At 36.9% G+C, this 22,835-nt stretch overlaps 1 protein-coding gene across 2 annotated transcripts in view; it reads right to left on the minus strand.

The window, feature by feature from the left end:
* ITGAV (integrin subunit alpha V) overlaps positions 1-22,835 on the minus strand; it is a 102,164-nt gene that overhangs the window by 5,478 nt on the left and 73,851 nt on the right. For both annotated transcript variants that reach the window (XM_061135098.1, XM_061135097.1), the window contains exons 16-26: positions 22,532-22,590; positions 20,875-21,029; positions 17,566-17,703; positions 13,515-13,582; positions 12,767-12,914; positions 12,148-12,240; positions 7,912-7,991; positions 7,453-7,533; positions 6,530-6,635; positions 5,801-5,959; positions 4,870-4,983 (exon numbers count right to left, since the gene is read on the minus strand). In XM_061135098.1, the coding sequence (XP_060991081.1) occupies positions 4,870-4,983; positions 5,801-5,959; positions 6,530-6,635; positions 7,453-7,533; positions 7,912-7,991; positions 12,148-12,240; positions 12,767-12,914; positions 13,515-13,582; positions 17,566-17,703; positions 20,875-21,029; positions 22,532-22,590 (1,201 nt within the window). The remainder of the gene's footprint in view (positions 1-4,869; positions 4,984-5,800; positions 5,960-6,529; positions 6,636-7,452; positions 7,534-7,911; positions 7,992-12,147; positions 12,241-12,766; positions 12,915-13,514; positions 13,583-17,565; positions 17,704-20,874; positions 21,030-22,531; positions 22,591-22,835) is intronic.

The raw sequence follows: 22,835 nt of genomic DNA on the forward strand, positions 1-22,835 counted from the left end.
ATGAGCAAGCTAACAGCTGAACCTATGGATGTTTCTTGTTATGAAGGGATTGGTTTTACTGTGATTTGTTATGGAAGGATAAACTTTATAATATTAAAATATTTACTTTTATAACTAGAACTTAACATTCTTTAGGCAAACCCAGAGCATGGTGATTTTAGTAAGACATGAATATCAGATCACATTATCCCTGTGGAAAAGAAAGAGAAACAGAGTGAATCTTTAATAGTTATTCCATGTCAGACCTGTAGAAATCAAGTGGCATGTTGATGGTCTTTGCCACATTCGGTGTTTTTAATGGTAACTTAAAGGCAGACAGAAGTAACAAATATTCACCACCTTTTATGTGCTGGTCAACCTGCATTAGACATAAACTGTATGTCATATGCATACACCTCACAACAGTGCTATCCAGTAAGTGACACCTCCAGTTGATGACTAGAAACAGAAGCAAACTCTTCTGACCTGATAAAAGGCATCTATGAAAAGCCCACAGCTAACACCATGCTTACTGGTGAAAGAACGGATGCTTTTCCCGTAAGATTAGGAACTGAACAACCATGTCCATTCATGATACTTCTGTTCAGAAGGTTCTCACCAGTGCAATTAAGCAAGAAAAAAAATTAAATAAAAGGTATCCAGATCAGAAAGAAAAAAGTAAAACTATCTGTATTCAGATGATAGAATACTTACAGAAAATTTTAAAGAATCCACAATAAAACTACTAAAGCTAATAAACAAGTACATAAAAGGTACAGAACACAAGATCAATATACAAATGTGAATTATTTTTATATAAACTGGCAATGAAAAACAAGAAAATGAAAATTTTTTAAACATTCTATTTTAAACAGAATTCAAAAAGAATATATAGAAGTTACTTAACCAAGGAAGTGTAAGACTTGTACACTGAAAATGACAAAGTATTTCTGAAATAAAGAAGATAGCTCATAGTCAAGAACTGAAAGACTTAACATCAAAATAGCAATACTCTCAAAGTGATAGACAGAGCTAATAAAATTGCTATCAAAATCTCAACAAGTGTTTTAGTAGAAATGGACAAGCTGGTCCTAAAACTCACATGGAATTGCCAGGAACCCCAACTAGCCAGGGCTTTTCTTGTAGCTCAGTTGATAAAGAATCTGCCTGCAATACAGGAGACCTGGGTTTGATTCCTGGGTTGGGAAGATTCCCTGGAGAAGGAAATGGCAACCCACTCCAGTATTCTTGCCTGGAGAATCCCACGGACAGAGGAGCCTGGCCAGCTATAGCCCATGGGGTTGCAAGAGTCAGACACGACTGAGCAACTAAACCACCACCAACAACAACCAGCCAAAACACTCTTGATAAAGAAGCAGCACTGGGAAGGGGGGCTCACACCTCTCAACTTCAAAACTTACTGCAGAAAAGCAATAATCAAAAAGTTTTGATACTGGCATTAAGATACATGTATAGATCAATGGGACAGAATTAAGAGTCAAGAAATAAACACATATATTCACAATCAATTCATTTTCAACAAGGGAGTCAGGACCATTTAAAGGGAAGAGCTAGGTCTTTCCAACAAATGATGTTGCAAGAACTGGAAAACCACATGCAAAAGAATGAATCTGGGCTTCTATTTCACACCATATACAAAAATTAACTCTGTATGGATCAGAGATAAAAAAGTAAGAGCTAAGATTATAAAACTCAGAAAACCAGAAAACTTAGGTGTAAATCTCCAGGACTCTGGGGTAGACAATGGTTTTTAAAATATGACAGTAAAAATATAAGCAACACAAAAAGAAATATACTTGAAAAACTTGGACTTCTTCAAATTTAAAAGCTTTTTCGCATCAAAGGATACTATCAAGACAGTAAAAAGACAACTTACAGAATGAAAGAAAACATGTGCAGTAACAGCTCTGATCAGGGTAGCATCTAGAACACTTCATGACTCAACAACAAAAAGCAAACAACCCAATTTAAATACGAGCAAGTGGTTTGAATAGAGATTCCTCGAAAGAAGATACAGAAATGAAAAAATGCTCAGCACCATTAGGCATTAGGGAAATCCAAATAAAACTACAATGAGGTACTACGTCACTCCAATAAGGATGACTACAAAAAAATCTTCTTTGAAGGCAAATAGCAAGTGAAGGCAACAATGTGGAGAAATTGGGACCCTCTTATACTGCTGGTTGGGAATGTAAAATGGTACAACCACTTTGGAAAACAGTTTTGCAGTTCTTCAAAAGTTAAATCAAGTTTGGCCATATGACCATATGACCCAGCAATTGGACCCCTAGATTTATTCTCAAAAATATTAAAATATATGTTCACACAAAACCTTGTACATGTTTACAGTGGCACTATTCAAAATAGGCAAAAAGGAAACAATACAAACATTCATCAACAGCTGAATGCATAAACAAAATGTGGTATTATCCACAGAATGGAATATTATCCGGCCACAAAATGACTGAAGTACTAATGCATGCTTCATGATGAACCTCAAAAACACTATGCTAAGTCAAAGAAACCAAACACAAAAGGCCACATTTTATATGATTTCGTTTATAGGAAATGTTCAAAATAGATGAATCTTTAGAACCAGAAAGTAGATTAGTGGTCTCCAGAGACGGGTGGTAGGGGAGACGGCAGTGGCTGCTTAATGCACAGTGTTTCTTTTGGAAGTGATGAAAATATTTTGGAGTTAGATAATGATGTGAGTGTTGTGAATATACTAGAGATTACTAAATCGTGCATTTTAAAATGGGTAAAAGGAGAAAAGAAATAAAATAAAATGGGTAAAATGGCAAATTTTATCTAAGTTTTATCTCAAATATTTTACAAATGTGATTCTGTACGAGGACAGAAAGAACAGGATCAAAAGTGGGATGAAGGTAGAAGGTAACTTCGAATTCACATGTGTTGGTCAGGGAAGTCCAATCTGCCACTGAAGAACAGCAGAAGGAGATGGGGGAGTAAGCCACAGAGATAGTTGGGCAAAGAGCATTTTAGGGGGAGAGCAATTTTCAAAATTAGGAGGTAGAAACACGCTTGGGGCTCTCAGTTCAATGAAAAGCAAGGTGACCAAAATGGGGAGGGCAGAGAAGGAGAGCAAAAGCAGGCAGCAAGGCAGAAGGGCCCAGATCCTGTTTGCCCCAAAGGCTTTTTAGACTCTGGTTTTCTCCTGAGTTAGACGGGAAGACACAGGAGTGACACAGTAGTAGAGTCAGTCGCTCAGTATGTCTGACTCTTTGTGATTCCCACAGACTGTAGCCCGCCAGGCTCCTCTGTCCATGGCGTTCTCCAGACAAGAATACTGGAGTGGGTTGCCATTCCCTTCTCCAGGGGATCCCAACCCAGGGATTGAACCTGGGTCTCCTGCATTGCAGGGAGATTTTTTACTGTCTGAGCTGTAGGGAAGTCCTTGGGAGTGACATGACTTGACCACTTTTTAAAAAGAGTCACTATGGCTTCTATGTGGCAAATGCACTGTCATGGGGATAAGGGCAGAAACATGGAGTCTAACTGGAGATTTGGCAATAGTTCAAGTGCAAGAGGAAGGTGGCCTGGGTCAGATTGTGGCAGTGATACAGATGGCAACAAAGGGTCACTTTCTGTGTGTTCTGAAAGTAGATAATGACAGAATTTGCTGATATGAAGTTTAAGAGACAGAAAAGAGTCAGGCACAATGCCCATGTTTTAAGACAGAGAAACAAGTTGGTATTTACTAAAATGTGGGACACCACCAAAAGATTACCCTTGGGAAAACTCAAGGGTATGTTCTTCGCATTAAGTGTAAGATTCCTATTAAATATTTAAGAGGAGTTCCAGTAGATAGTTGGATGATAAGAGTCTGGAGTTCAACGTAGATGATTGCGTTGGAAATGTAAATCAAACTCATCTATACAGAAACAGTACTTAATAGCCCTGAGAATGATTAAGGTCATCTCACAGAAACTGTGGGATATAACCTCTACAGTGACAGAAATCATCAGTGTGGATATACCTGCACTTCTCTAAGTGGTAGCCACTAGCCACATGTGGCCAATGAATACCTGAATACCTGAAAGGTGGGGTATTTACAAAACTGGACCAGAGACCTAATGAACGGCTGCAAGTGGAACAGCAAGACATCTGAGCCCTAAAAATCCTCTCTGGAGCTTAAAAGCCTAGAAATGGAGATTAAGAAGTATAGAGAGTTGTGGGAGGAGCACAACCAAGAGAGTAGTGTTCTAGAAGTATGACAGGAATGTTTCATAAGGGAGGAAGTGCTTAACTGTGCCCAAAAGTCACTGAGCACTTAAACTGAAAGAGAGCTAAGAAGAACCATGGAATTCGGAGACAGGAAAGTAACTGGTGACTGCTAGTGAACATAAACATCACACCAGGTGCTCTGCTAGCTATGGTTTGCAGATATTAAATTTTAACATCTTTTAACATGTTAAATTTTAAGAACTGGAGTGACAAACCTCTCTATAATATTATAGTCGTTAGACAGGCTGACTCAACAAAAGATGATCATAATGTTAATTATTCTCACATTTTTTGTTGAGGCCTTCGGGGTTTTTTCTACAGTACTGCACATAAGTTGCAAAGATTACAGTGAGACCAAGAAAGAGGTCAGTTAAATGAGCGCAGTCAGAAAAATAAGTTAGAATATAAAACATTTTTATTAGCAATCTATAAAGATTGATCCTTTGAATAAAATGTGGTGTTAATCCAGTTAGGAAGAGGAAAGTAAGAGGAGTGAATGGTATTAAAATATATAGCTCTTTGCAGCACAGCTGTTGTTATTTTTGAAATGTTCTTTGGCATCAGTTCTATAATCACATACTTTAAAACATTCAAAGTGCTAGTTGTTGGGATGGCACTTACCAAAGTGTGAACATCTCCTTCATTGAGGGTGAGATCCCGCTTCGTGATGAGATGGTTCCGGTCACCTTGCCCACCACTTGTATCATTCTTTTCAGTTGCTTGTGAATTTGAGATCTAGGATTACAATAATAAACTGGTGGTAAATAACAATGGAAAATATTTTGAATAAACATTTTGGCATAAGCTGTTACATGTGATTGAAATACAGCCACTAAAAATTTGGTATGATAGAAAAATCACCACTTACTATATGGCTAAAACTAAGCACAGAAAATAAAGATGAGTCCTTAATATGTGGGAAAAAATTACCTCTGCCTAGTCATCATTTCCCCCCCTTGCATAGTGAGAGGAGAAATTGACAAAATATACAAAACAGTCTGAAATTTCACAGTGTACATCTGTGATGTGTGTCAAGAGTATACATTTTTTGTTTTCTTAACCGTCCTTTTTCCAAACTGCAACAGCTTCTTATCCAAAGATACATGCTAGGATGGAGAGGACTGTATCTAAAAGTAAATAGAATTCCATAAAATGATATTTTCTAGGTCAAGTCAAAAAAGCCAAGAGTAAAATGTTACATCTTACCCTAAAGACAAAAATTTGGACATCCAAACACCCTTGATATAATATCACATGTGGATAAACCACTATGTGATGAAACCAAAGTCAAACTGGATCACCTAAGAATATCTCCAGAGGCTCACTAAACACTACATAAATAAATGGTTCAGCAGAACGTCAGAGAATTCATCCTCACTCATTGCACAAATAAACAATCTAATCCATAGCATACTGGTTATGAACTAAAATATTTTTGCAGAATGGATTTATTACTAAAACAATTGCTTTATTTTATGCATTTCTTTTATAGATTTAGAAAGAAAAGCAATAAAACATCAGCATAATGAACAGTTGCTATGGAGCATATTACCTTAATTCTCAAAGGGTTAATCTCCATATCTGAAGTGCAGTTCATTGGCCCATCAATATCATATTGAAGGATGTACAACAAAGTGTTATTGTTATATTTGTAAGGCCACTGAAGATGCAGCATTGCCTTGCTGAATGAACTCGGACCGTTGTTTCTCAGCTAATGAGGAAAAGAAAATGTAAATACGTTGGGCAAAAATCTATAATCCTTCCTCTACATCATCTTTAGGAATCCTGAAGCAACAGCATTTGAATAACAGCAGAGTTTCCATAGTGACTCTAATATTATATCATGATCATTAGTATGCAAAAGAATCAAACTCAATATATGCCTCCGAGTAGGGCAGTATGTATCAGGATAAAAATATAAACAAAAGATGAAAACATGAAAAAGTTACTGATAAGTGGCATAGAAAATTTCCTTCCTACAGAACCAAAATTTTACTCAACGACATATTCCTTTTATCCCAGTACAACTAATCAGTTTTAAACAACAGTTTGTACAAACAGCTTTCTTTTACCACTTGTTACTTGTCTAATGGAAATGAGCTTAAGAATGGGGAAAAAATTCTAAGAAATCTCTGGCACAAAATTAAACTATGCAGAGTTTACATAAAAGTTACATAGATTTGTTTTCTTTTTGTTTTTTGGACTTGTTTTTTAAAAGCAGCCTATCTGTTCGTTTCTCTGTTGTCTCTCTACCAGGTATCAATTAAATCCAACTGCAAACCTCATAGATGTGCTGAACAACTGGCCCAACATCTTCTTCAGTCTCAGGGTTCTCTTTGTACTTCCAATTTGGAATCGGAAGAAAGATGTGATCAGGACTTGAGACTCTAAACAATGACCAAAGAAAACCTACCATGAATATCAAAATGATATGGTCAGTTCATTTTCAAAAGTACCTAGTATCCAAATGAATAAAATCAGAATTTAAAAAAACACCAAAGACAAAAAAATTATACTTGTATGTGTACACGGCATAGCTGGACATACAAACGCTTCCTGACTGAATCCAGTGTAGCAGATGAATTGGTAACAGGTGAATATTTCTGCATAAAGTTCAATAAATTTATTTTATGCTGCTTTTGCCATGTCTGGTTTATTACCAGAGAATTATCAAATAAATATTTGGGGCTTTGGAATATACCCAGAGCCTTCTTATTTCTACAGAAACTATAGTTCTAGTAAAATCACCATGAAACATGGAACATACACTATACAAAAGTAGTTAGGGGGCCTAAGACTTGGACCTATGTTATGTGCTGTGCTTGGTCACTCAGTCGTGTCTGACTATCTGTGACCCACTGTAGCCTGCCAGGCTCCTCTGTCCATGGGATTCTCCAGGCAAGAACACTAGCGTAGGTTGCCATGTCCTCCGCCAAGGGATCTTCCCGATCGAGGGATCAAACCCAGGTCTCCCATATTGCAGATGGATTCTTTACCGTCTGAGACACCAGGGAAGCCCTGGACATATCTATACCTATGGCTGATTCATGTTGATATTTGGCAGAAAACCACAAAATTCTGTAAAGGAATTACCCTTCAATTAAAAAATAAATAAATTTTTTAAAACTAAAAAAAAAAAGTAACTACTTTTTAAAGTAGTTTAAATCATGAGAATAAGATACTCAACTGGGTAATCATACTGACCCTCTTATCTCAACAGCAGCTAAAACAGCAAGGTCAACTTTGTAAGATACAACCGGGCTTACTTTATCAAAAAGATTGGAGCTGAAAAAGAAAAAAAATAAATTTGGGGCTGAATTTGATGAGCATAATTATAATCAAAATCATACAAAGGCAAATGCAGTGAAACTAAAAGTGAACAAATGAAAAGCAATAAAGAAATGACAAACTGCACAAAATAATTATTTTCATTAGCATTTAATTCTAAGACGATGATTTTTATTTAACTTTTATCTTTGTCTTAAAACTCAAAAATAATAAAATTATTCTTATCATGTAAATATTGGTCTTAAAATTTGATAACTAAGTATTAAAATTTTAGTCTATCCTATTCCATAATACTTAAGTATACTGCAAAACATATTCATAACAAATACTATTTCCTCAAAAGTTATTATAAACAGAAAAAAGTTGTTTTCACACCTTTGAATTTGTAAATCAAATTTCACAGACGTATCCATCTCTGATTGCTGGTGGACACTGAAACGAAGCCCAGCTAAGAGCTAGAGGAGGAAAAGAAGGTCAATGTTAGTGAGAAACACGTCAAACACGTGAAATTCCAAATCCAATGTCCAAAGAAAAAAGAATGGTCTAAAACAGGTTATTTCTGAACCTAAAATAAAACTGAAAGTACTCTAGCAAAAATAACTAAGCCTGCGGCTGCTGCAGCTACCAACACGCTCCAGTCATGTCCGACTCTTTGCGACCCCATGCGCTGCAGCATGCCGGGGTCCTATGTCTGTGGAATTCTCCAGGCAAGAACCCTGGAGTGAGTTGCCATGCCCTTCTCCACAGGATCTTCTTGACCCAGGGATCGAACCCGCATCTGTGTCCCCTGCATTACAGGCAGATTCTTTACCAGTGAGACACCAGGGAAGCCCTAACTAAGTCTGATCTTCTATCAAATCCTTATTAATTAAGATACTCAGGCCAATCCATAAGGAAGCCTGTTTAACAACAATGATTAATCATATCTCCTTATAATATTAACAAATTATTCCTTATAATGTCAACTAATATTAACTTTCTGAAAAATGCAAGAGGAACCACTGATCCAATGAAAGTACAGTAGTTATGCACAAAATTTAGTGACAGGAAGCTAATACCTCAACTTGTGTTAATGGAACAGGAAGAAATAGATGGTTTACAAGACTGAGAGAGCCTGACTAAAAAGGAGAGAAGCAGGGCCAGAAGCAGAATTTCTCTACACCACCCACAAGTCCATCAGTAACAAACATCTTAACTTCTGCAGGCAGAAAATTGTTATTTTAAAGAAAACAGCTACAAAGTTAGAGAAAGCAGGCTTCTTGGAAGTCATCTAAAAGACATCTAAAAATGGCCCTTCTAGGGGACTTCATCAAACCACCTCTCACTTTACAAAGCCGGGAGCGAGCCGTAAGAATTAACCTGGAATTATCTTTCCTGAATGCACAGTAAGTAAAAAAGTTAGAGAGAATGAGTGTATGAGAAAATAAAAGGCACGTTCACTTCTTAATAAAACACTGCAATAAATACAAGTGAAAAATATAACTTTGAGGACTCTATTCAAGTGCTCTTCCCCAAGAGACCATACATCAAGAAATAATTATGACTTTTAAGGGAAAAATATATGTAAAGAAATATGGAATATTTATTTTTTATTGAAATATATTAATATTTGACACCCAACACTGTGTAAAGTTAAGGTAGACAACATGTTGATTTCATACATTACATGATTACCATTGCAGCAACAACTGTAACTCTGTCACATTACAAAATTATAACTTCTTTTCTTGTGGTTGGATTAATCAAGATCTAATCTCTCACAAGTTTGACACCATACTCTTGTCTATAATCATTACACTGCACATTAGATCTCTAGGACTTATTTACTAGTCATTCAAAGTCTGTACCCTTAAATAACATCTAATAGGACACTGTTTATAAGGGTAGATATGGAATATGTAGTCCCAGATTATCACAGATAATGCCAGGCTGGATGAAGCTCAAGTTGGAATCAAGATCACCCAGAGAAATATCAATAACCTCAGATATGCAGATAACACCACCCTAATGGCAGAAAGCAAAGAGGAATTAAAAAGCTACTGATGAAGGTGAAAGAGGAGAGTGAAAACGCTGGCTGAAAACCCAGCATTCAAAGAACAAAGATCACGGCATCCAGTCCCAACACTTCATGGCAAATAGATGAGAAAAAAATGGAAACAGTAACAGACTTTATTTCCTTGGGTGCCAAAATCAATTCAGACAATGACTGCAACCATGAAATTAAGACACTTGCTTCTTGGAAGGAAAGCTATGACAAACCTAGACAGCATGTTAAAAAAGCAGAGATATCACTTTGCTGACAAAGGTCCCTATTGTCAAAGCTATAGTTTTTCCAGGAGTCATGTTCGGATGCAAGAGTTGGACCATGACGGCGGCCAAGCACCTAAGAATTGCTACTTTAGAACTGTGGTGCTGGAGAAGACTCCAGAGTCCCTTGGACAGCAAGGAGACCAAACCAGTCCATCCTAAGGGAAATCGACCCTGAATATTCATTGGAAGGACTGATGCTGAAGCTGAAGCTCCAATACTTTGGCCACCTGAGGTGAAGGGCCAACTCATTGGAAAAGACCCTGATGCTGGGAAAGACTGAAGGCAGGAGGAAAAGGGGACGACAGAGGACGAGATGGTTGCATGGCATCACTGACTCAATGGACATGAGTTTCAGTAAGCTCCAGGAGATAGCGAAGGACAGGGAAGCCTGGGGTGCTGCAGTCCATGGGGTAGCAAAGAGTCAGATATGACTGAGCGTCTGAATAACAATGACCACAGATCTTCAAATTACCAATATCTATGTGTTATTATTAATAAATTAAATTCTATTGAAAAGGTAACAAGAAATATACTGCTGCTTTTTTCCCCCTTGATACTAGCAATTCAAAAAGGTATATTTTGTCTCCTTTTTTATTTTTTTTTTCATTTATTTTTATTAGTTGGAGGCTAATTACTTTACAATATTGTAGTGGTTTTTGCCATACATTGACATGATTGTCTCCTTTTTTTAGATTTGGGAAGCAATCCACTGAATGTTTCTTCTCAAGCTTCTGGGCGCCCTTCTCCACCACCTAAAGAGGAGTCTGATCCAACCAATGTGCAGTTCAGTCCTAATGGGATGACCTCACAGGTTTCACGTTCATAAAGTGTGAAGTGAAAGTGTTAGTCATTCAGTTGTGTCTGACTCTTTGCAACCCTACAGACTGTAGCTTGCCAGGCTCCTCTGTCCATGGAATTCTCCAGGCAAGAATACTGGAGTGGGGAGCCATTCCCTTCTCCAGGGGATCTTCCCAACCCAGGGATAGGACTTGGGCCTACCTGCATTGCAGGCAGATTCTTTATAGTCTGAGCCACCAGGGAAGCCCCAGTTTATGAGATCACTCTAACTCACCTAAGAATAACAGTCTCGGTATTTGTCAGAGTAGCTTTGAGGATGCATTAGCATCAGTTTAAAATATCAAAGTTACAATCTCAGTCCTTAGTTTAAACATGTTCTTATCCATTCACCAAACTGAAGGCAAAGAGCAGCTTGCTGAATACAAGTAATAGCACAACTCACTCCTTTAGTATCTTAATCAAAACTAAGCTCTAATAATCATTACATTCTAAATCAAAACCAACTGAAATACTATTTTTTAAATAAATTTATTCATTTTAATTGGAGGCTAATTATTTCACAATACTGTAGTGGTTTTGCCATACACTGACATGAATCCGCCACGGGTGTACATGTGTCCCCATCCTGAACCTCGCTCCCACCTCCCTCCCCATCCCATCCCTCGGGGTCATCCCAGAGCACCAGCCCTGAGCACCTGGTCTCACGCATCGAACCTGGACCGGCGATCTGCTTCACACACAATAATATACATGTTTCAATGCCATTCTCCCAGGTCATCCCACCCTCGCCCTCTCCCACAGAGTTCAAAAGACTGTTCTTTCATCTGTGTCTCTTTTGCTGTCTCGCATATAGGGTTATCATTACCATCTTTCTAAATTCCATATATATGCATTAGTATACTGTATTGGTGTTTTTCTTTCTGGCTTATTTCACTCTGTGTAATAGGCTCCAGTTTCATCCACCTCATTAGAACTGATTCAAATGTATTCTTTTTAATGGCTGAGTAATATTCCATTGTGTATATACTATTTTGAAGTTTTTATTAAAAAGTTCTTTATTAAAAAAAGTTTCTATTAAAAAAAAAATTACTATGGGACTTCCCTGGTGGTCCAGTGGTTGAGAATCTGCCTTGCAATGCAGGGGATACCGGTTCAATCCCAGGTCCCGGAAGTTCCCATATGCTACAGAGCAGCTAGACCCATGCCACAACTGCTGAGCCCACGCTCTAGAGCCCACGAGCCACAGCGACTTCTCCCACGTGCTGCAGCTACTGGAGCCCACGTTCCGCGACAGGAGAAGCCACCGCAGCGAGAAGTCCAAGCGCCACAAGGCGTGGCCTCTGCTCACCACCACTGGAGAAGGCCCGCGTGCAGCAGCAGAGACCCACCATACTCAAAACATAAATACAAAATAATCAAACAAGCAACTGTGGACAAACCCACAAAAAATATGCTAATCTCAAAGAAAGAAAAAAAGAGACCCATTTAGTTAAAATGTCTTACTTGAGTTCCAGCCTTCATTGGGTTTCCAAGGTCACAAACCACCTGGCGGGTTTGGTTTTCTGTCTTAAACGCACAGGAAAGTCTTGCTAAGGCCTTTGATAGACGAAGAAAGAGGATCGAATGGAAAATAAATTAATCACTAAAAAAAAAAAGCAGAAGCCACACAAACTGTAAAGCTTCTAGACAATATCATACAGTTGGATGTTTGGGTTTCTTGTTTTACCAAGCAAATAGATCTATTTGAGTAATGAGAGATATGGGGGAACCAGAACTGTGTTCAGTTGCCACATATAAATGCAAAAGTGTTCCTGGACGATCCCTTGAGGACTTAGACACATAACCATGTTATTTCTGACAAATTATTTGATGGCCAGGCTTAGACACTTTATCCATATGACCTTGTGTCAGGCACTTAGCTAGCAATTTTTAAAAAGTCGTATCAATGCATTATGCAAAGTACTAGGCTTGAAAAGAATTATGTGAGACAGGCACTCTATTGTCTAGCAATTTAGCCTTAGGTAGAACAGCTAAGCTGCAGTATAATAAATAGGGTAGCTGCTCATTAATGTTAATATAAACCATGAGTGCATTTCGATTTTTAAAGAGGCAGCTTGCTTACTTCACTGTTGCGGACAACCCCGATGAAATCAGCCTGCAGTGGGATGGAAACGATGAGCTCGGCTTCATAGGCACCTTCTCCCTGATTCTGAGCCTTAACAATCAAGGTCAGAGGGTTGTCGTCCCCAACATAGATCTTCTTTTGATCGCTACAAGTTAATATAAATCTAGTCAATGAAAAAGGACTGCGTAGCAAGAGCATGACTGTTCAAAGCACTGACAAGTTCAACAACGTCTCAGGATATTTTGAGACTACTGTACAGATCAACACTGAACTGGAAATAGCAACTGGGTGCAAATTCAATGTTTCTCCCAATAAAAGAAAACACTGATGCCTTCTCATATCACTATCGCTCAAATCTTTTACGAAAATAACTTTATATCCTTTTGTACTTATTAATTTCCTGATTTTTTCTAAAAGTTGAACTAATCCCCTGGTCATGATACTTAAAATATTTGCTGTAATTTATACATTATATAAAATGGTAATATGTCCTTTAGTTAAGAGAGAATCTTTAAGAGAATACAATGCTCCTTTGTGACACTACTCCATACTGATGAAAACGGATCTGTTAACCTAGGCAGCTGGTGAAACACAGCCTATTTTTCTAAAGCTCAACATTCACTCCTTTACTGAAAATCATGCATTATCCTCCAACATAATTCTCACTGCTATTACTTTAATAGAAAAATGTGCTTTTTCATTTCAATTTCTTACTATACAGTCTATTATTTGGAGCAAAACTTACCTGTCTACAGAAACCTCCAGTTTGGGTTTACAGACATTGTCGTCACCACAGTCAAGTAGAATATGAGCCTAGAAAAAAGGTTTTTATTTTTTTCTACATGAATAAATACCAATACAGGTCACACACACAGTGTATATTAATATATATATGGATGTATATGAATATACATGTATGTATTTATATACACTCAACTTATATATATACCTGAATGCAAAAAGGATCATGGCTGCCTGTTTTTAAACAGGTCAGCGTTAGCTAGTAAGAATGAAAACGAAGGGGAAGATTCATAGGGTATAATACAACTAGTTGGAACCTTTTAGGTCTATCTCAAATTAACCTATTATGACTTTGGAATGAAGTGTAGAATAGAAAGTAATATTGAAATTAGAGTTCAGTTTTAGTCTGCCTCTGCTAAGTTGCGTGATCTTGGGCCAAAAAAGCTCCTTTACAGAATTTCTCATTATAGACCATGCCTCTTGAGAGCGCAGAATGAGGAGTAAAAGAATAAGGAGCTGTGGATACATAGCAACAATTCAGACAGACAGACCGAATGGAACAGAAACTGGATGAAAGGAGTTCTGCACTGGCATGGCCATCTGGAAAGACAGAAAGAAAATGGAACCAGAAGCATTAAGTTAGCAGACCAAAGACAGGTACAATAAGCAAAGACCTCAACACTTTCTCTCTCTAGATAGGACCATATGATGTGTCAGCTGGAACATTATGGAAAACCCAGCAGAAAGACATAGGGGAGGAAGCAGAAGAAGAAGCTGGGCAGGATGTGAAATAAGAAACATAAAAATTAATAAAAGAGGAAATAAAAAAGTGATCAAGCCATTCTTGGTTTGCCTACTGTTAATATACAAAGGGCTTCGGGTCCTAAGGCAAACAGAAAAGAAAAAGATTTAAAGGGGAAAAATAGTGACAGGCTTTCTTGAAAACAACAACAAAACTGTATGCTTTCAAGTTACAAGGATATATGGTTTCCCAGAATAAAATAATATGATAGAGATCTTAACTGACAATGTAATTGGGATGAAACCCAACAATACATGTTAACTAATTCACTGACCTAGATGTTAACAGCTGCTATGTGCTTCAAGAAGTTGGGGGGAAAAGGCCAGGATCATTAGAAGAACATTGAGGTAACTGCACAAGTCACACGAAAGACAATCAACTACTAACTTAGTTCATGAACTAAGAGTGGATTTAATGATATGTGATATTCCATGTATTAAAAGTTCCAGCTATAATGATGAGTATCTGAAGTTTGAAATGAGAAGTATTATGAAATATTAATAAACTACGATAAAGGGATATTTGACTAGTTACCTAGTTAGTTACTAGTTACTAGTTAGTTACTAGTGGTATTTACCACTTTACACTGAAGAAAAAGGATTAAGCTGGCATTGGTGCAACTACAGCATTAAAACACACTATCAGGAAAGAACAGCTTCAGAAATGGAAAAAGAGCATTATTTTCCATTCACAGAGAACTAAATCTCTACAGTTATATCCTTAGTATCTTACACAGAGTAAGAACTTAATACACATTTGAATGAACAACCAGGGGGCAGTTGGGGGAGGGGGCGGCGCGGTTGGGTTAAAAAGCCACTTTTAGTGCAGAAAGCACTAAGTCTGTAACTCCAAAGGATAACGATACAGAAAGGAAAACTCAAGAGCTGCTATGTCCAATAGAGGAGCCACAGCAAGCTGCACGTGGCTTTCGAGCACTTGAAATGTACCTAGTATGACAGGGGCGCGGGGCAGGGGGAGGGGGGGCGGTTTACATTTCATTTAATGTTAATTAACTTAAATTTAAAAACTGATACTTGATTCTGCCACTAGAAAACTTTTAGTATAACTTTTAGAATAACTTGGCTATGTGACTCCACTTTTCAGTTGCAAATTCTATGACTTCTAAATGCAGAAAAAATATTTCTGACGAAGCTTTAGCATCTGAATTGAGATGTGCTATAGTATAATACACTCTGGATTTTGAAGACAGTAAAAAACAATATAAAGAATTTCATAGAAAAATGTGACTATTTGGAAATATGGTTTTTAAACAGGTAATTAAGTTAAAATGGCATCGTTAGGGTGGGCCCTAATCCAGTATGGTGGTGGTAGTAAAGCCGCTAAGTCGTGTCCAACTCTTGCAGCCGCATGGACTGTAGCCCGCCAGGCTCCTCTGTCCATGGGATTTTCCAGGCAACAATACTGGAGTGGGCTGCCATTTCCTTCTCCAGGGGATCTTCCCGACCCAGGAATTGAACCCGGGTCTCCTGAGTCGCAAGCAGATTCTTTACCGACTGAGCTATGAGGGAAGCCCCTAATCCGGTATGACTGGTGCTTTATGAGGAGATGAGAACGCAGCCACAGAGGGGAGGCCGCATAAAGACACAGGGAGAAAGTGACCACTACGAGCCGGTGCGAAAAGCTCCAGGAGACCAGCACCGCCCACACTTTGATCTCCGACTTTACGCCTCCAGAATTGTGAGAAAATAAATCTCTATTATTTCACCACCCATTCTGTGGCACTTTGTAACAGCAGTCCTAGCAAACTAATACAGATATATTATTAAAATTACAGTCACCAGTTTTCTATTTTTTTAATGTTACTGATCAGTAAATTTAAACTACGAACGGGTCTCAAATTATATTTTTATTAGAAAGCAGTACCTTAAAGAGAGTGTACAGTAAAAAAAACGTGAGCAATATGACCAGGGAAATAAAGGGCCATTTTAGAGAGAAGTAAATAAGCATGTTGGGGTAGGTAATTACAGAAATGAGAATACATAATAAAACTAAGAATACAGAAAGAAAGATGCCTAAGAGTAGGTAATGTCCTTGTCGAAACAAAAGTAGAACACAAAGGAAACAGATTCAAATAATGAAGAAGGGGAGGTGGAGAAAGGGAAGAAAGTCACATATTAAAGTTATTCTTTCCCTCAAAGCAGTTTCCAAAGTTAACCAATTTGATAAGCTGCCTTTAAATTATATTGGTATTAAAGAGACTGGTGATCCCAGTAAACTAATGTTAACACTAATAAATAGTTTCCCAAAAATTCCAGAATTATAAACAGAAAATAATCATAACTCCTATATCAAAATGCATAATGTAAAAGTAACAATAAACTTTTTTAAAAACTGTAAAACTGATGCATGAGACAAATGCTCGGGCCTGGTGCACTGGGAAGATCCAGAGGAATCGGGTGGAGAGGGAGGTGGGAGGGGGGATCGGGATGGGGAATACGTGTAAATCTATGGCTGATTCATATCAATGTATGACAAAACCCACTGGAAAAAATAAATAAATAAATAAAATGTAAAAAAGAAAAAAAGAAAAAAAAAAAGAGGCTCATATGTTCATTATTAAACTAATCAACGTAAGACTGTGCATCCCCTAAAAATATAAATTGTAAAAAATATGAACTAGGAACAATGTAAGTTCTATACTAATGGGTAGTGGAAAGCAGCACCTATACTATTTACATGCAAAATGAAATAGAAGCTAGTTATATAAATTATAAAATTGAAACTATAAAATATAGCTAACATATATAAAATATATTCCTTATAAAATTCTGTTGCTATATTTGATTTTATCAAAAGAATGATTTACATACTATATATGCATATGTGTGTATATACACTAGTTTTTAAAATACACATCAAAGATAACACAAACTTGTTTAGCAAAACACTAAAATACTATGTATTACTTGGCATTTTGTTGTTTTCCTTGAATTACTTTATTGTTTTATGTATTCAAAATGCGACCTTGTCTTCCTCTGCATATAAGTTGAGTGGCTTTGAATGTCTCTTCCCCTCTGACTTCTCTGACTAAAAACACAACATTATAGAAGCAATCCTTGTATGGCTGAGTCCTTTTGCTGTCCACCTGAAACTATCTTAATATTGTTAATCTGCTATACTCTAATGCAAAAATATTAAAAATATAAAATAAAAGCAATCCTTTATGCTATTTAAAAATACAAATTATAAGATTTTTTAAAAGATTAAAGGGTAAATGAATAAAGCACAGTACCTGTCGACTAACATTGGCCGGAGTAAACTGGTTAAGAATAGGTTGCAACCCTGTTGCATCAGCAGCTGTTCGATAATCCAACCAATACTCCATAAAAATAGTAATTGGAGTGAGTTTGTCTCTAAATTCAGATTCATCCTAAAAATGCAAAAGCTTTGAATTAATTACAACATCAACCTAAGTAAGACATCAAGCAATCTGTAGAAATCCGTAAGCATACAATACACAGCCAGCTGTACTCACCCCTCGATCCAATTCTACCAAAGCTCCCTGTAATACTACACTTACCTAAGAACAGGATATCCATAAAGAAGACTACCATTATCCATTGAGAATCCTTAACCAACTTTGTTTTGTAGTATAATATTTGATTCACACAAAAATATATGAGACCTGTTAATAAAATGGGCACTCCAACACACACCCAATATAAATAATAACTAGGACATTACCTACATTGCTTAGGCTACCTACATGCTCTTTTCATCCCTTTGTCTGCCTTCCAGAGGTAATCATTCCATTAGCTTGCTCACAGTAGTTTTACTCTAGTTGTATATGTCTCTAAAACAGCATTTTCTTCAGATTGCTTTTCCTGTTAATTTTAAAATGAGATCATACTTATTCTTCTGTTATTTGCTTCAACCCTTTTGTAGAAGAATCATTCGCACTGTTGCATGTAGCAAGGTTAATATTTATTGCTGAGTAACTGGAGTGGGTAGCCTTTCCCTTCTCAGGGGATCTTCCCAACCCAGGGATTGAACCCAGATCTCCCACAATGCAGGAGGACTCTTTACCAGCTGAGCCACAAGGGAAGCCCAAGAATACTGGAGTGGGTAGCCCATCCCTTCCCCAGGGGATCTTCCCGACCCAGGAATTGAACCAGGGTCTCCTGTACTGCAGGCAGATTCTTTACCAACTGAGCTATCAGGGAAGCCCATGTTGAGTAATAGTTATAATAAATCCACAGTTTAATAATTCTTTTTTGGATTTCTTTGGGGTTTTGGTTTATTTTTGCTACTACAAAAAAAAAAAAAAAAAGTATCATTCTACACAGTGGAAAAGAGATTTGTCAGTTCTCTATGATAATACCATATTATTTTCCAAAATCTTCATAGCATTTACACTGGCATCAGCAACACATAAGAATTCTCATTAATTCTCATCTGGAACAAGCAATAGGTACTGGTAGACTTTGAGTATAAAACGGTATTTCTTCATAGTTGAAGCTTGAGGTATTTGTTTGCAAATATCATGAACAGTTATTTAATCAAAAACCTTTCTTGCACTTCAAGTAAGATGGCCATGTTTTCAGTCTATTCATGTGTGAAGTTACACTTCTATATTTTTAATATTAACCCACTCTAGGATACATGCAAGTTGATCTGTTTTTTAATATTCTTTATAAACAGCTTGGATTGAGTCTGCGTATATTTGGTTAGTAATTCTATATCTGTATCTTTGTGTAAGACTCATGAATTTTTCTTGTTTATACTATCCTTGGCCAGTCTAGGTATCAACACTAGCTTCAGAAAATAAGCTGGAAATACATCTTGTTTTTTCTATTCTTTCTAAGAGTTTAATATTGGAATGTCTCATTCCTGATAGCTTAGACGATATTGCCTATAAAATTATTTAGGTCTTGTGATCTGCTTGTGTAAAGACTTTAAACTGCCAGTTCAATTTTCAGAATGGTTTATATGGTTAAGTGGGTTGTTTGGGTTTTCTGTTTCTTCAAGTAACAGTCATGCTATGTTTTTCTAAGAATGTTTTTGTTTCCTTGGTACAAGGTTGTTCATAATATTCTATTATTTTAATTCCTCCATTATCTATGTGCCTGCGAGCAAAGCTGCTTCAGTCAGTGTCTTAACTCTGAGACCCCACAGACTGTGCCCCTCCAGACTCCTCTGTCCATGGGATTTCCCAGGCAAGAATACCGGAGTGGGTAGCCATTCTCTTCTCCTGGGCATCTTCCCAACCCAGGGATCGAACCCGGGGTCTCCCGCACTCCAGGCAGATTCTTTACTGCTGAGTCACCAGGTATGTCCTTTTTTAATTTTTAATTTTGTGGAGGTTTCTTTGGTTTATTTTCCCTTCATTTTTTCCCTCAAGCTTTCATTTAAATTAAATAGCATTTAAGGCTATATACATTTACCTTTATATTATACTTTTAGGATATCCTACACATTTTGATATTTTGTTATTTTCATTATAATTCACTTCTAAGTAAATTTCCAATATTATCTTTTTTTTAATCCATAAGTTGCTTAAATTCACAATTACTAATTCTCAATTTAAATTTGTTACTGATTTCTAAAAACTGCACTATAATCAAATAGCATATATTCTATGATTTCAATTTTCTCAAATTTGTTCAGACTTCCTATATGTATATGGGGAACTTTTATATTCTCTAAATGTTGGATGCCAGGTTCTATATAGGTTTATTAAATAGAGTTTATTAATTATGTTGAGTCTTCTGTATGTTTACTGATACTTTTGTCTTTTAAATCAAATTTCACCCTTTATTTCTTTTAATATTTTATACACATTTATACTTTCTAACTGATAATTCTAAATCTCAAGCCTTTCCATGGGGTCGCCAAGAGTCGGACACGACTGAGTGACTTTCACGTCACTTTTCCAGGACTAAGATTTGTTTGCTGTGTCTTCTAATGGCTTACTTTCTGTTTCTTTAGTACTTTAGAAATGAATTCCTATTTGATTTGAACTTAGCCTGTGGGACCTGTACTAGACTGTTCCAGTGAAAACTTGCATTTACTCTTGCAAGAGTCAGGGTCATCTTTGTTTTGGGAACACTTTAGCCCTGTGGAAAAATCTAGACCTAATACAGGAGGTTCAGGTCAGACCCCTGGCTTGCAGCAGGCCCCAGGTGAGTCCGAACCCCCATACTGGTGTCGGCAAGTATTGCTCCCCCTCTGCCCCCTCTGCCCAAGTTCCAGCCCTCCCTCCCTAGCTACCCTGACTCACACTTGCTTACAACTCACAAGTCGGGTTTAGCCAGTGAAGTTTTTTAATTGATTAACTGGGGAGGGGTGGATTTCTTTTACGGTCTTGAGAGTCCAGTAATACGTTTGTCATAATTTAATAAGGACACATGTGATATCCAGTCTGACAAGAGTAGATGTCCATTACTCAAGTCTGACTCTTCAAAAAGCCCAATTTCCTCAACTGCATTTTTCTGCTTTCTTATTTATTCACCACCAAAAAAATTTTACAGAAAGGAAAAGTCATTCAGATGGAAAAATAACACATAGAAAGATAAGGAACATAAAAAAAAGTATGTCTTACCCGCAGATATGCGATCAGCTCCTCACACTGCATCTGTCCCCCCCTTGAGATGGTCATGTTCTTGGAGTGACCCGGGGACCTGTTATGGAGAAAGAGTGCTCGTCGAATTGCTCCTTTCTGCTTGAGTTTATCCAAAAGAAGCTCCACCTGGAAGTCTATACAAACCAAAGGATTTATAACCAACATAATCTTTATGGACACCTACCTGTCCTAAATATCTCAAGTTTTCATGTAAAGAGAGATACACAGACATTTCTTAAGAAGTAACTTGCTTCTAATTCATTCTTAAAAAGTCTATACATTATAGTGAGACCACAACATATTAATTCTGAATAAATATTTCATAATTAATTAATCCAACCATTCCCAACTTAATGTCATCTAATAATTCAGATAATGATAAAACTAGCAGATAGAAGGGAATTTTTTTTTCTTTTAACTTAAGCTGAGAGGAGGAAGTTCAGAAATGAAGTATGTGAATAATTAAGACTCCCACCACTAATGCAGGTGGCAGCACTCTTGCTGATTGTAAGAAATGTTTACTAATATACACCCATACATTCACTACCGTGATGAATGAGCAGTTTGTATCAATTGCAACTCATACTTCTAATGAAGCTACCCTATCAAACTATCAGGTAAATATGTCTCTCATGAAGCAAATGACCAAACAAACCTAACTAGGTCAGGAATCATCTTAAAAAGAATGTTCCCATGGAAGAATCAAGCAGAGCCAAGAATCAAGCACAGGAGCTAGATTACTAGCTTTTAAGATTCAGTTCTTCTTAGACAGTTTCTTCAAAGGAGATAAGAATGCAGATCTTTAAAACCACAAGTCTCCTTTCAAGTTCCTCTAAATGCTGAACTCATAACAAATCTGAGTGAAAACCCTGGATTATTTTGCTCCCAGTTCTGTTCCATCCACTCTTTTGAGAGACAGCAAGCGCCTGCCTCTAGCCTCTTGAAACTGCCAATTCCTCTGCAAAATACTTGTCCAGGTATCCCTTAGTTCCTTCATTTCCTTCAGGTCTTTACTGAAAAATTACCTTCCTTGCTACCCTATGTGAACTTCAGACACAAACACACCTCCCAACAGACTCAGTCCTCTATTAAGAGCTTCAATTTCTTAGCAGAAACACCAACAAATCTCCACAACAGTTACTGAACTCTCCTACTTTGCATTCAGAATCACATAAACAATTCTTTGGAAAAAAAGAGTGAAATTAGTATTTTCTGTGTGGGTTAAATTTAGTGGTCAAAACTTTTTCTCCTTCTCTCTCTTTCTAAATCACCACTACTCCTGAAATTACCAGGGTTTCTCCAACACATAAAATATAAACTTCTCAGTAGGTAACTGACTTTATAAACAATGATATTCATTTTTCCTGAAGTTCATTTGTCTCACATTGGTAACTAACTTTCTCAAGGCTGTATTTATCACTAATTTTTCAGAATGCCAATAAATAAATGTATTATCTCTGAACTGGCTTAAGAGCTGCCAAACAAAATAATTATGTTGTAATTTTAAATGTCTCTAACATAAACATTCAAATAAAAAAAAAATAACAACTATCTGAATAGTTATTCAAATATCCTAAAATGTTTAAGTGCTGCATATGCAGCACCATTATATATAATTTTTCCATAGAACACTTACCAAGTTTCCTAGGAAGTGCTCCTTTGCCATCTGCCTTTAAGCAGAACCTGACGTTAAAACTGTAAAAAAATAAAACACACACACAAATCCCATAATCCAGTTTAAACATTTTTTAATATCACCCAAATCTCACATTTCTTCTTTTTTAAATCTCACATTTCTAATACTTAGTTTACACTGGGAAGCCTTGTATCTTTCTTTACATCTTAATATTATTTTTAATAGACTATACATCTTACTATTATTTTTATATATTAAACTATACAGAATATTCTAACTCATTCTTCAGTAACTTAGGCACATA

This window comes from Dama dama, chromosome 33 (assembly GCF_033118175.1).
Source record: "Dama dama isolate Ldn47 chromosome 33, ASM3311817v1, whole genome shotgun sequence".
Classification (NCBI taxonomy): Eukaryota; Metazoa; Chordata; class Mammalia; order Artiodactyla; family Cervidae; genus Dama; species Dama dama.